Below are 14,287 nucleotides of genomic sequence, written 5' to 3'. Positions count from 1 at the left end.
CATTCAGGAAATTCAAACATATTGTTTTCATTTGGAAATTCTGAATACAAAATGTTGGAAGATTTGTCCAGAATCTGTTAACTTCTGGCCCTGAGACAAATTATATCACATCCTGATTTTAGCACATGATCTGACAGTCTGTATCAGTTTCATATCAAAAGAAGATATTTGGATTATTTGAGATCAATAGCAGATGTCAGTCTGACATGAGAAGAGGTCTCTTCGAGGAGATAGTGAGGCAAATATGACATAAACTCTGACGTCAGATCAGAGATGTTGCTTGGATGCCAGATTAAGTAGCTAAGGAACCATAATTCTGTGTAAGTCAAAGATTTCATTCAGTCTTGTAACTTGATAAGCTCACTGACATAATCGGAAGATTGGAAAACAAAAGCTGTTTTCCTCACAACAAGTACAATACAGCACTGATGTGGTGACAACATATTACAGACACGAACATTTTGATAATTAGTGTCTGCCCCATTTCATCATTGAATAAATTATCTAAATCAAACACTATCAACATGAGGAAACTTAAACTGTATCCCCTCAAACATTTAGCTCAAAATAGAATAAACAATGATTTATATTATATAGTGCAGTAACAGTGAACTGGTCAGGATGAATCTTCTTGCACTCCATTACTATGCCACTTTTTGTTTCAAACTAAGTTGGCAGGCACTGGTCAGTATTCTTCACCTCTGTTTATGCATCTCAAACAATCCATTCTCAGGAAGATTTACTGTAGCTTAGATCCTCGTGACAAAATTATTTTACTTGATGCACACTTGTAACTTGTAAACTGAAGTCTTCTAAGGCCAGAACAATCTTATTTTTTTGTTCCATGGATTTTTGTCCTGAGAAAACCTTAAGACAGGAGGGAAATAAAAATAAAAATAAAATCACCAGTCAAAGTAATATTCCTTCTAAATACTAGACATGTTTTACTTTGGGCAATCAATACAATCGAAAAAAATTTATTGTATACATTTTTTACCAACAAAACATATTATTATTTTATATTCTGAGTAGGGGAAGATTCAGGTTTATTTTTTTTCTTATTCCTGAAGAAATATGAAAAACAGATCTGTAAAACAAGAAATAAATTGGTCTGGCCTTAACATAGCAAATGTGTTAATACCATTTCCAGATTTTTCAAATAAGTATATAAATTATAGATTTAAACATTTTTCAGTTTTTCCACCAATTTGAAGCTATCATGCATGTGTCACTGAGGGTGAAGGTGAAAATATGTCCCATGTAATTGAGTGGGTGACATGTACATATGTTATCAAATATTAGGTGTTCTAGCAATTATGATACAATCCAAAGACCAACCAGTACTATGTCTGGTTTTCCCCGCCACTGCACTGCTGGAATATTGCTGCAAGCAACACAAAATCATACTTACTCACTTTAAAGTAATTACTGTGCAGCCTTTAATCTCTAGTACATTATAAGTAGTTTTAGGAATATAGTGGTAGTCTTGTTACCAAATTACAACCTGACACACTGGAAACAGGAAATGGGTTCTACATGTTGGGAATCAAACTCAGGTCTGTGGCATGACGAGGGGCAAGAAATAGTCCAGAAATGTTGTGACATGCAAAAAAGAGGTTGTCATCCATAATGTTTGCCTTTCAATGAACACCAACTTCTCATGCCTTTAAGAAACTTCAACATGTTAATACTTTTACCAATACCCTAACCACAGAAACATTATTATGATGGAGGGTAGTGGGGTAGCCAAATGGATAATGCATTTGCCCATCACACCGAAGGGTTACCTGTCATGCATTCTTTTTTTTCAACACCAAAAATATTATCACTTTAAGATTCACAAAATATTACTTGAATTCTATACAGACAGAAAACAAAAATGTACATCCAGTTTTGAGTTCTGTAGCCTCATTCTTATCGATAATAATGTTTGTGAGATAATTCATCCATTACACTAAGAGCAAAGTAGGCTATGACATTATTAGTAGTCAACGAATCCGTTGGTATATGACCAGGTGGTTGCCACATGAATATGTGCATACACCCAGTTGCGGGTACAGCAACGCGCAGTAAACTTGGACAAAGTACTGTGACTATGTGGCCAGTGTCCACCCAGCTGTGAATTGGGTACCTCGATAGGATGAGAGAGCCACAATAAACTCGGTGCACCTAGTGGCAGCAAGAATTGTATACTCCCCAGGGAGTTGAGATTGATAATACGATGTGACGCTGAGATGGACATCCAATGATCGAGGGAAACAAATACCAGCGCCTTGAGCAAGCACTAGTTGCATGGATATGTGCACTATATAAATATCCAATAATAATAATAATAATAATTAAATATCTAATACAATCAGTTAGATTAATTTGATGAACTTACCTTTGACGCCAACATTGCACTGATAGAAAGGATAGGTTCCACTGCCATAAACAGCATCCGATGGTCCTCCTTGCTCAGAGAGGAGTACTTCCTGCAATAAACAACACCCACGTCACAGACAGCATCATCATCACAGACATCATCGTCAAATGGTATTGACCCATATCACAAGATGCAAGAAAATCCCCTGATTGATGGCGTCCTAATTTGATGGTGAAGATGGATCAAGGGAAATATCATAGCATTTTCAGCTGCGAAGGATCCTTGGATTACTCAAAGGCTTGGACGGAATTGGCAACTTGGGTGCCAACACTACCAAAAATATCTGTTATGACCACTGGCTGACAGCAGTGACAACTGCTGATAATTTCGACGCTGCTTCTACAATTTGTTCACATGTGTCTCGTGGAGAAAAAGCGCTCAATGTGTGACTTTCCATGGCCAAGATTACACACAGCATGAAAGTATAATGAAATGTTTCAACCAATGCAAAACAACGCTTTATGTGCCAAACACGTTCTTGAACATATTTGCTGTCTGCTTTGTGTCAGAGTTCAACCTCAGTGACCCAAAGCTAGGATGATAGAAATGTACCTGATGTAAGTTTTAATTCATTGAGGTTGACCGAGCCACTGAATCAGCAGTAAACAAACACATGTCTGCCTCTGCTCCGGCCTTCTTTCACCCTGTAATCCCCCATGATGCCAAGCGACTGAAATTGTCGGGATAAGCCTGAAAAGTTTTACACACAAACACGACCCCTCATATCTCTCCAGGACAAATTAACAAGTTAGGGTAAATGTATTTTTCCATCTTGACATCCAAATGCAATTTTGTGGAATTTGGCGATTGTTGATGTTTGAAACTTGTTTCAATAGAAGAATGAAGATTGTCGTGGTGCAAGCTCTTGACACGTAAACACCAAACACTGATCCCATTACAGAGGTATTTCTTTCTTATAAATCTCTTTCAATGTCGTTTCAACAATTCTAACAATATCATTTTTCATATTTTTCATTATTTGTGCAGACGTGAGAGTTACATCTGCATTTTTTAGTTTGTCAAAAAACACAATTCTTTCAAGACCCACACTGATGTTCTGTTTTTCTGTCTCATTTTCATATGCTAAATATTTAACGCTTGTTGATCAAAACCTGGAATAATACCTTTGTAAAATAGCACAGATATCTTGTGTTGTTTTTAAAATGTTTTCTGTGCTATTAACATAGGATTAGAATTACAAAGTCCATAATTGTATGAAAGTAAAGTTCAACTCTCATTTCTCACATTTCAAACAAGCTTGTCATGATGGAATTTTTAATTGGTTGTTAGATATTTGTGTAACTAAAGTGACTAAAAGGCACAGATGTAGTAGTAGTAGCAGCAGCAGCAGCAGCAGCAGCAGAAGTAGTGGTGGTAGTGTTAGTGGTGATAGTAGTAGCAGTAGCAGTAGCAGTAGTAGTAGTAGTAGTGGCAGAAGCAGCAGCAGCAGCAGCAGTAGTAGTAGTAGTAGTAGTAGTGGCAGCAGCAGCAGTAGTAGTAGTAGTAGTAGTAGTAGTGGCAGCAGCAGCAGCAGCAGCAGCAGTAGTAGTAGTAGTAGTGGCAGCAGCAGTAGTAGTAGTAGTAGTGGCAGAAGCAGCAGCAGCAGCAGTAGTAGTAGTAGTAGTAGTAGTAGTGGCAGCAGCAGCAGCAGCAGTAGTAGTAGTAGTAGTAGTAGTAGTAGTAGTAGTGGCAGAAGCAGCAGCAGCAGCAGCAGTAGTAGTAGTAGTAGTAGTAGTGGCAGCAGCAGCAGTAGTAGTAGTAGTAGTAGTAGTAGTGGCAGCAGCAGCAGCAGCAGCAGCAGCAGTAGTAGTAGTAGTGGCAGCAGCAGTAGTAGTAGTAGTAGTGGCAGAAGCAGCAGCAGCAGCAGTAGTAGTAGTAGTAGTAGTGGCAGCAGCAGCAGCAGCAGCAGCAGTAGTAGTAGTAGTAGTAGTAGTAGTAGTAGTAGTGGCAGAAGCAGCAGCAGCAGTAGTAGTAGTAGTGGCAGCAGCAGCAGCAGCAGTAGTAGTAGCAGCAGCAGTAGTAGTAGTAGTAGTAGTAGTAGTAGTAGTAGTAGTAGTAGTAGTAGTAGTAGTAGTAGTAGTAGTAGTAGTAGTAGTAGTAGTGGCAGCAGCAGTAGTAGTAGTAGTGGCAGCGGCAGCGGCAGCAGCAGCAGCAGTTGTAGTAGTGGCAGCAGCAGCAGTAGTAGTAGTAGTAATAGTAACAGTAGTGGTGGTGTTTGTAGGTGTAGTATTAGTAGTAGCCGTGGCAGCAGCTGTAGTAGTGTAGTAGTAGTTAGTAGCATTTAAGTGATGGTGGTAGTTATAGTTTATAGAAGCATTAGTAGTAGTGGTGGCTGTGGTAGTAGTGGCAGTAGTAGTATTTTTGAGAGACAGTCAGGTATAGTAGGACTGTACCAGCTGTAAACACATTCCTCATCTAAACACATTCCTCTGAGTACAGTCAATCATGCTAATCCAAACACACTTTACCTTTCCTTAAAATAAGTTAAAAGAAAAGTCTATCCGTCCAAAATACTTTCAATTGTTTGAGCCAAACAAGGCCAAGATTCCAGTGTATCTTATCTCCAGGACACCATTCCTCCCTGATCCCAGTATATATCAGAATATATTTACTACACAGTGGCAGCTAGCACCATCCAAACATGCATATCCTCTCACCCATTCTCAGTCACTCACCCCCGACTGAACCACTCACTTCCTTCTGAACCATTCTCCACTCTACACAAACAGTTTCTTCACAACAAATCCTTAACTCTCACACTATTTATTTCTCTTAATACCCTGACCTAACACATCTTTCTTTAAATCTAACAATATTTATTTCTCTCAATGCTCTGTCTCAACTGATCTTCAACTTCTACAATATTTATTTCTCTAAATACTCTGTCCCATGCACAGAACGCCCTTAGTTAAAGCCTTAAATGCATGTATTTAGTCTCATGTTTTAAACAAATTGACAATTTAAACCTATCACTCCCTCCCTTGGTTTCTGTGTAAAAATGCAATACTTTTTGTCAGTCAGTCTCTTGCCAGATGGGTTATTTCAGCACGTGTTGGATATTCCTGTTACGGAAAGAAGCAAGACAACAAGGGTATGTTTTACAGTGTTTAACAAAGCGCAGCTGCCCTTTTGTAAAGAGGCTATTCCTGGTTTACGTATGTTTATTGTAATAGGAGCTAAAACAACAAGAAATGTGTTGGTTCAAGGGGTGGACAGGAAGACTCAGCTCCGTGTTTCAGATGACAGATGTAACAACGTTATTACAAGACGGACATTTGTTGTCATGCAATACAAATATACATCCGTGTGGAATTTATATTCTTTCCTTGTTGTTTAACTCCACACTGAGCAATATTACAGATATGTGGTGGTGGTTTGAACCAGACAATCCAGTGATCAACAGCATGAGCACCAATCTATGCAATTGGGACATGGTGATATGTCAATCAAGCCAGTGAGCCTGACCACCTGATCTTGTTAGTTGCTTCTTATGTAAGGCATGGGTCACTGCTTATTAGTTCTAACCCATATCTTCACGGGTCATGGAAGTTGCATCACATTCTGCAGTCTACTCTGTGGGAATTAGGAGAAATTGATTTAGATACTATGATCCTCAGGCTCCTGAAAAGTTGACTTGATATTCTGGTAATAAAACGATTGTTTAAAAACAAACTTTATTGCATACCTGCATTTTCTTCATTTACTCAATACCTTACAAACATGGGAGGGGTTCTTGGATCAAATAAGGCTTTCTATTAGCTTCAATATCTGAATCAAAGTGTGTCCAAAAACTATTAAAATAATTATGACTTATTTTTAGGTTTAGTCAGGAAGACCTGATCTTAAAGTCTTAATCTCATCAGTTGAACAAATGTTCTAAAGTTGATAAAAAGTAAAGTTGCTTGCTTTCATGGCCTTTATTTTCAGTTTAAGTAGTTGTCATACTGCCAGTACTATGGTCTGAGGTCACATTTTCAAATGACTGTCACCTGTAGGATACACTTGGAACATCTGACCCAGAAAGAGGTCCTTCATTGGAAAACTGCCATTCCTTGGAAAATTGCCCTGGTGAATCTGCTCCTCCGCCCACATCCCATATTATTGCCATATTCTGTTACTATGGTTACATGACTACATGCACTATAAGACAATGTCATCAAAACAAAACACTTAACTTGTGGTATGATGGGCTGTTCAACATAATTCAATTTCCTAATATTTAGGCCCATTAACTTTATATTTATCTTGTAATACAGATTAATGATATTTTAATACATGACAGTGGAGTGCACAAAAAATAAACAAAAAGGACATTTTATTTTTGTTTATTCTTTCAACAGATGAACATATCATCATGCCCACAGCATTTCATCGGCATGGAGCACTTCTTTTGTACTTTCACATCATGCATGCATAATTCTTTTGTTGTAGCAAACACTGGCATTCGCAGAGAAAGAAAATTTACTTTCAGATTTTATTATGTCCCTTAGTTAACTCTACTGATACAAAAGGTATAGACTTGTTTCATGTCATGACTATTTGTAGATGTGATGAAAATGTAATGGTTTAAATCATAGAGTGGAGGTACTTGATCATGAGGAAAGTTAAATGAACTATACCAGACGTTTGATAAGGATACCATGATCACACTTACTTTGACAAACCTAAGAGACAATACATTATCTGAATGAGAACTGCTGACATGAAGCTGAAACTTGACACTTTCATGGATATACTACTGTATGTACAACAAGCCATGAGTATCACTCAGTCCCCACATGAACTCACAATAATTTTATGTTGAGAAGCACACTCAAGTGGCAGGGAAACAGTACTTCAAAAGTTCCTGAAGATAATGGATGTTAGCAATTCAGTCCATCTCCACAATTGTCATATCATTTATTTGGATAAATCTGAACTTTCTGCCCCTGAAATAACATCAGTTGTATGAAAATACCATATTCTTGCTAAGTAACAGGAAGTTTCATATGATTTTCACTAACCCTTACATCAGTTAACTGACCTTATTGTTTAGCTTACAACTTAACCTCATTTGAACGCAATAACACTTCCTTTCAAAACAAACTTGAAGATATTTACTTGAAAAACACACATAAAAAGATATATTAGTCATGTAATTAGAACAATTTTCTCTAATTCTCAGAAATTGCGCTAACGAAGATATCCGGAGAAAACGACGAGTTAACAAAGTGCCCAGATTCCTAACTGACAAGGGCAGTTAAGTTAGCTGTTAGAACGAAAACATCCCTGGAACTCGTGCACCAGCAGCCACTGAGGTGATAAGACAATAGCAGTCCAACTATTCTATGACGCATCACTCAGCTGAACTGTGCATCATATTCATATTTGTATACAGGTGGCACCTTGTACCAACAACAAGAATGTATCTCAAACATTCCAACCTCAGAACATATCTCCAGTATGAACCTGAGCAATGACAATGAGTGTGTGTATTAAGGGTGTGGGTGGGTGCAGGGTACCGGGTGTGGGGTGATGGCTGCGAGTGGGAGTGCAAGTGGGGTATGAGTGATTTTAGTTTTATTTTCAAGCACTATTCCAGCAATATCACGGCTGGGAAACCCAGGAATGGGCTTAAAACACTGTACCCATGTGGGGAATCGAAGACAGGTTTTCGGCATGATGAGTGAATGTATTATCCACTAGGCTACCCCACCGCCCCAGACGTAGCTGCGGGTGGGTGGATGTGCATGTTTTTGTGGGCAAGGGATAGGACTAGGACTAGGGTTAGGGTTAGGGTTAGGGTTAGGGTTAGGGTTAGGGTTAGGGTTAGGGTTAGGGCATGGGTGAGAGCCTGGGTGTGGGTGAGGACTGGGGCTAGTGCTAGCAGTTGGGCAAGAGCGAGGATGTGGGTGAGGGCTGGGGCTAGTGTTAGGGTTAGGGTGAGGGTGTGGATGAAGGTGAGGGTAAGGGTTAAGTGTGTGCGTGCGTACGTGCGTGGGTATGGGTGTGGGTGAATTTATGCTTTTACAGGGTGGGTGTTCATGTGGGTGATTGTGTCCTTCAGGTGTTCTGCAAGATTGAATGTGATGGAATGTTTGAGGATTGAGTGTCTGCAGTTCGGGCATTACAGTAGAACAGTACACAGGTGTGCCAAATGGGTACAGCAGTGTTACATTTGAGGACAAACACTGAACAATTTGAGAAAAATCCCAAAACATTCTAACATTATCAGCCCAAAGAATACACACATGTGGCTAATAAGCACATAAGCAGTGTGTTTGAGTCACATGAAATCAGAAACATCCAACCAAACTTGATCCCAAACAAAAGCAGGAGTCCATAAATAACCATCTCAAAACACTCATCACATTTTACATAAATCTTCCACTCTTCAACCACTGCCTCACTACATACCCCATTCTGTCATTCCCCCCTCATCAAACAATGCTATTAAAGAAAACCCTTCCAAATACTAGTAACCTCTTTCTTATATCCCAAAACAATTCCAAGAGTCGCTTTCATATCAGGTTCAATGGACTGTTTCATGCCACACCTGCATATCAGATCATCAATGTAAACCTTCTGTCGATGTTGATTCTGAGATTGCCTCGATCTGTGTCTATCTGATCCAGGGTAAGGCTATATATCTTTCCGCAAGTTTGTACTGAAACAACTAAGAAATGCATAAGGGTGTGTCGGTCTGTGCGAAAATGTTTACAAGATTGGGATAATATTTGTTTTCAATGTTTCCGACAGGTGCAACATGGGAGAACTCTTTTGTGCCCCAGCCTACATATCGCATTTCAATATTGCCCTTTGAAAAAATAACCAGAAATTACACTATACTGTGATGTCTTCTGTTTCTAAATGTTTTCAGTTTACAATATCAATAAATGTACAACATAGTAAGCCAGCTCTACACAGCAATGAGCTCATGAAATACATCATTAGCAGCTATAGTAAAGAAATATTATTACTTGCATTACACCCACCTTTAGATTTAGAAATTAGAAAATTTGTATATTCTGGTCAAATCAAATTTAAAATTTTCTCTTTTAAAATAACACAAAATCTTATTGTTACAAGATCCACTAAAGGTCCTTGTGTCCTTGTATTTGCAAGTCCTTCATTACATTATGTGTTTATATATTACAAGTTTTCCTGAAAACGTTACCAGTATGGTTGAAGAAGCTATATGTGCAGCAGGATAAATGGCTTTGTATATGTGGACTGGCAGAAATGTTCAGATTCTACAACAAAAGTTAATATTCTGTACCTCATGAATGTAACCTTAGAGAGAAGCTTCATGAATGATTAAGGTAATATTTAATGTCACATTGGCGATGTTTATGATATATTGTGAAAAGTTAGTGAGAAAGAAGTTATTTTTATAGATAAATGTTTATTTATTCAAATTACACTTTCTGCAGCATCTACTGATGCTTTCATACAACTAATTACTATTTTTGCAACGTTTTGGGACAAATTCTAGAAGTGCACACTGGGATATTTGAAGCATTTATTTAAATAGTTCACAAAAAGTTCTTTCTTCAGGTTGTAATAAATTAGTTTCATTTCTCACCTCTAAAATAGAACACATCATGTTTTGTCATGTACATGTTAAAAACCACATTCTATAAATTGATGACAAAACAAGAAAACATTTGCTCTTAATTAACCTGAACTACAAAAAGAGAACAGCAAATATGTGAGAGATTGATCATTTGATAAACACGTGCTAAATTGAAGAATGGTACACAGGCATTATTTAGAGAGCTAACTTTAGGAATTTTGCCAAACACAATAGCACCGGAGCATAATACATGCCTCCCCTGCTGCGAACACCAGCTCCCTCACTTGCACTTGGAGCCAAGATGGAGCATGACGGAGTCGAGGTGGAGCCTCGAAGCCAGAATGGAGAGAGGATGTGGGGAAAATTGAGGCCTCTCACACTGGAAAAAGTTCTCAGTTCTTCAAAATGCAGTTATTAAAACGTACAGCTTAACAGGACATTAAAAGACGCCTATTTATTTAAACTGTCAAAAATTTGCCATGAAAATATTATAGACATCTGTATTTTTTTACTTATTTGTATTTTCATTTTTTGTGAAGATACATTAAATGGATAAAACAATGAAAACTAAAAAGGATTTTATAAAACACTGCAGCAAAGATGTTAACAATTTGTTATGAAGATAGTATGCACAACTAATTATAGATTTTATTCAACTTTGCTGGAAAGGCATTATTAACTGGCCTTAACAGAGCATGTGAAGATATAAGGGTTATCTGTAGTCAACAATGTAACAGCTGCATACACAACTTGTAGGTTGAACATACATTTACAGTTTATTTCCTTTCAATCTTTTAGAATCATTAATGAAGTTGTTTGTCAGTATTGTTTTTTCATTTTAGAGTGTGATTTCTTTCAAATGTTAACTTTATTCTCATAATATTGCATGAATAATTAATGGCCAAGAGCTACACTGATCACGTTAACAGTTTGACATTTTCACAAAATTCATCTTTATATTTTTCTGACACTTGATTTTGGATTATTGTTTTCATCATAGATCGGAAAAGATCTGTAGATTACAAGTTTGTTGCTGTGAAATACATACCTGCAAACTAGAGGGCTGTTAAGTGGTCGAGTTAGTGGTTGTGTAATTGGGTTGTTGAGTACCCAAGTTAGTGGTTGTGTAATTGAGTTGTTGAGTACGTGAGTTAGTGGTTGTGTAATTGGGTTGTTGAGTACTTGAGTTAGTGGTTGTGCAATTGGGTTGTTGTGTACTTGAGTTAGTGGTTGTGTAATTGGGTTGTTGAGTACTTGAGTTAGTGGTTGTGTAATTGAGTTGTTGAGTACGCGAGTTAGTGGTTGTGTAATTCTGTTGTTGAGTACTTGAGTTAGTGGTTGTGCAATTGGGTTGTTGAGTACTTGAGTTAGTGGTTGTGTAATTGAGTTGTTGAGTACTTGAGTAAGTGGTTGTGCAACTGGGTTGTTGAGTACCTGAGTCAGTGGTTGTGCAATTGGGTTGTTGAGTACTTGAGTTAGTGTTTGTGTGATTGGGTTGTTGAGTACTTGAGTTAGTGTTTGTGTGATTGGGTTGTTGAGTACTTGAGTTAGTGGTTGTGCAACTGGGTTGTTGAGTGAGTGTATAAGTGAGTAAATGAGTGAGTGTTGTTCCATCTAGTCACATGTAACTGACATGTATCCTGGTGACCAGAAACACTTGGCTGGGCCAATGAACCCAGTGACTGAGAGCATGAGCAGCTCTCCATGCCTCAAGGGCACAGTGACCCACAATAAGCCAGGTGACAGGTTATATCTTGTCCACCACAGGGGGCTTTTATGAGTGAGTAAGTTAATTTTTTTACCACTTTTAGCAATATTAAAGCAATATCAATATCACACAAAATATGCTTCATACATTGTAACCATGTGGGGAAATGAACCTGGGTCTTCGCTTTAATGCTTTAACCACTAGGCTACTCCACTGCTTTTAGGGCTTTTGTGACGTAGAGAGTACTGAAAACCTGTTCTCCCATGGAATGAGTGAGTGAGTGAGTTGAGTTTTACGCTGCACTCAGCAATATTCCACCTACATGGTGGCGGTCTGTAAATAATCCAGTCTGTATCAGACAATCCAGTGATCACCAACATGAGCATCGATCTGTGCACTGGGAACCGATGACATGAGTCAACCAAGTCAGCGGGCCTGACCACCCAGTTCCGTTAGTCGCCTCTTGCAACAAACATAGTTGCCTTTTATGACAAGAATGGGTTGCTAAAGGCCTATTCTACTCCGTGACCTTCACAGGTCTCTCCCATGGATGCAAATAAAGGCTGCCAAGTTGAGGAAATAGTCTCAAATGAGATGCCCTTGAATAAACACCTACATGTCATTTGTGTGCAAGACGGAAATTACCTCTGCTGATTGTTCGTATCAGCGCAAAGAATTATAAGTATTTATAAATATTATCAGATGAAGAATTCAATTTCTTGCAATAAAAGAAAAACAATTCTCTAGATTTGAATCTTAATTATATTTTTCTTTTGGTGGTTGTAATGAGTCGTGGGTCCATTATCTCTGAAAGATCTTTGAAGATGTGCCATGTTCTATTCCTGAAATGTTCCTGCATGTGGTTTATAAATCTTAACACCCCTTTTTGTCTCTGGCAGATATATCAGGTACTGCCTAAAGCAAGTTTGTTGTTGTCGTCACTGTTCAGTTTCATCATCCTCAAACAACACGAAGCTTGCTGGGCACCTGCCAACAGTGGAAATACAGGAAGATGGCAACAAGATGTGTAGGTGGCTTGGGTGGGGAGGGCTGTGGCTAAGGCAGGCTCTGTTACCTGGTGGGGAAGGGTAATTTGTGGTGGGTAGGGAGGGCTGTGGCTAAGGCAGGCTCTGTTACCTGGTGGGGAAGGGTAATTTGTGGTGGGTAGGGAGGGCTGGGGCTAGGGCTGGCTCTGTTACCTGGTGGGGAAGGGTAATTTGTGGTGGGTAGGGAGGGCTGGGGCTAGGGCTGGCTCTGTTACCAGGTGGGGAAGGGTAGTTTGTGATGGGTGGGGAGGGCTGGGGCTAGGGCGGCTCTGTTACCTGGTGGGGAAGGGTAGTTTGTGGTGTGTAGGGAAGACTCGGGCTTGGGCTGACTCTTTTACCCTGTGGGGAAGGGTAGTTTGTGGTGGGTGGAGAGGGCTGGGGCTAGGGCTGGCTCCATTACATGTGGGGCAAGGTAGTTTGTGGTGGGTAGGGAGGGCTGGGGCTAGGGCTGGCTCCATTACATGTGGAGCAAGGTAGTTTGTGGTGGGTAGGGAGGGCTGGGTCTAGGGCTGGCTCCCTTACATGGTGGGACAGGGTAGTTTGTGGTGGGTGGTAAGGGAAGGGTAGGATCCATTAGCTGGTAGGGTACGGCAGTGTGTGGTGGGTGGGTAGGGATGGATGGCGTTGGGGACTGGGGAGGTTTCAGAAGCTAGTGAGGCAGGGTAGGGGCCGGGGATTGGACAAACTTCCAAAAGCTGGTGGGGAAGGTAGATATTAGTGGGTTAGGGGGAGTGGCCCCAGAAGCTAGTGGGGCGAGGTAGTTTGTGGTAGGTGGGGAAAGTCGTCTTTGGTTAGAATGTAGCAGCTGGTGGGGCAAGGTAGTCTGTAAAATATTTAGAGACAACTGCAACAGATGGTGGGGCAAGGTAGTCTGTAAAAGATTTAGAAACTGCAGCAGATGGACTTGGTTGAGACAAAAATTGCTCTTGATCTACAACACACATCCCTGATGTTTTGCTGACTCTATTGAGATAATTCTGGTTCTCTGTATGATGAGTGAGTGAGAGTAGGTTTAGTTCTACGCTGCTTATAGCAATAGTCTAGCAATATCACATATTGAGACAATGTGGAGTACTTTAAATGGATCTTCAGCATGACAAGCTAATGCCTTACCCACTAGACTACCCCAGCAGCCCTCTGTATGATGAGTGTGGAATGGGAAACTATCATACATTAAGCATCACTGAACAGGTTAGGTGGAAATTACAATGGAATTTGCAGGCAGTAAGTGTGGTGTGTGTTGTGTGTTGTGTGTTGTGTGGGGTGTGTGGGGCATGGTGTGTGGTGTGTGTGGTGTGTGGTGTGTGGGGTGTGAGGGGTATGGGGTATGGGGTATGGGGTATGGGATAGGGTGAGGTGGAGAGGAAGGTAGATGTAGACTTGGCAGATGGTTTGGCGGCACCAAGTTGACCATCAGAAATAAAAACCTAACCGCGAGGCAGCCATTTTCATGAGGATTTAAGTCTGGACCCACGAACTTCAAACCAAAAATTATTTCATTCCTAAATGATCCTCAAAATACTTATCTTTACAAAAAATTCCACATGCTATTC

The 14,287-nt window shown here is 39.7% G+C and overlaps 1 protein-coding gene across 2 annotated transcripts in view; it reads right to left on the bottom strand.

The window, feature by feature from the left end:
• Positions 1 to 14,287, bottom strand: part of LOC137287666 (rho GTPase-activating protein gacF-like) — a 237,826-nt gene that overhangs the window by 134,206 nt on the left and 89,333 nt on the right. For both annotated transcript variants that reach the window (XM_067820053.1, XM_067820052.1), the window contains exon 5: positions 2,384 to 2,474. In XM_067820053.1, coding sequence (XP_067676154.1) covers positions 2,384 to 2,474 — 91 coding nt within the window. The remainder of the gene's footprint in view (positions 1 to 2,383; positions 2,475 to 14,287) is intronic.

The sequence above is a fragment of the Haliotis asinina genome, chromosome 6 (assembly GCF_037392515.1).
Source record: "Haliotis asinina isolate JCU_RB_2024 chromosome 6, JCU_Hal_asi_v2, whole genome shotgun sequence".
Lineage (NCBI taxonomy): Eukaryota > Metazoa > Mollusca > Gastropoda > Lepetellida > Haliotidae > Haliotis > Haliotis asinina.
This window is presented reverse-complemented; position numbering and strand designations above follow the sequence as displayed.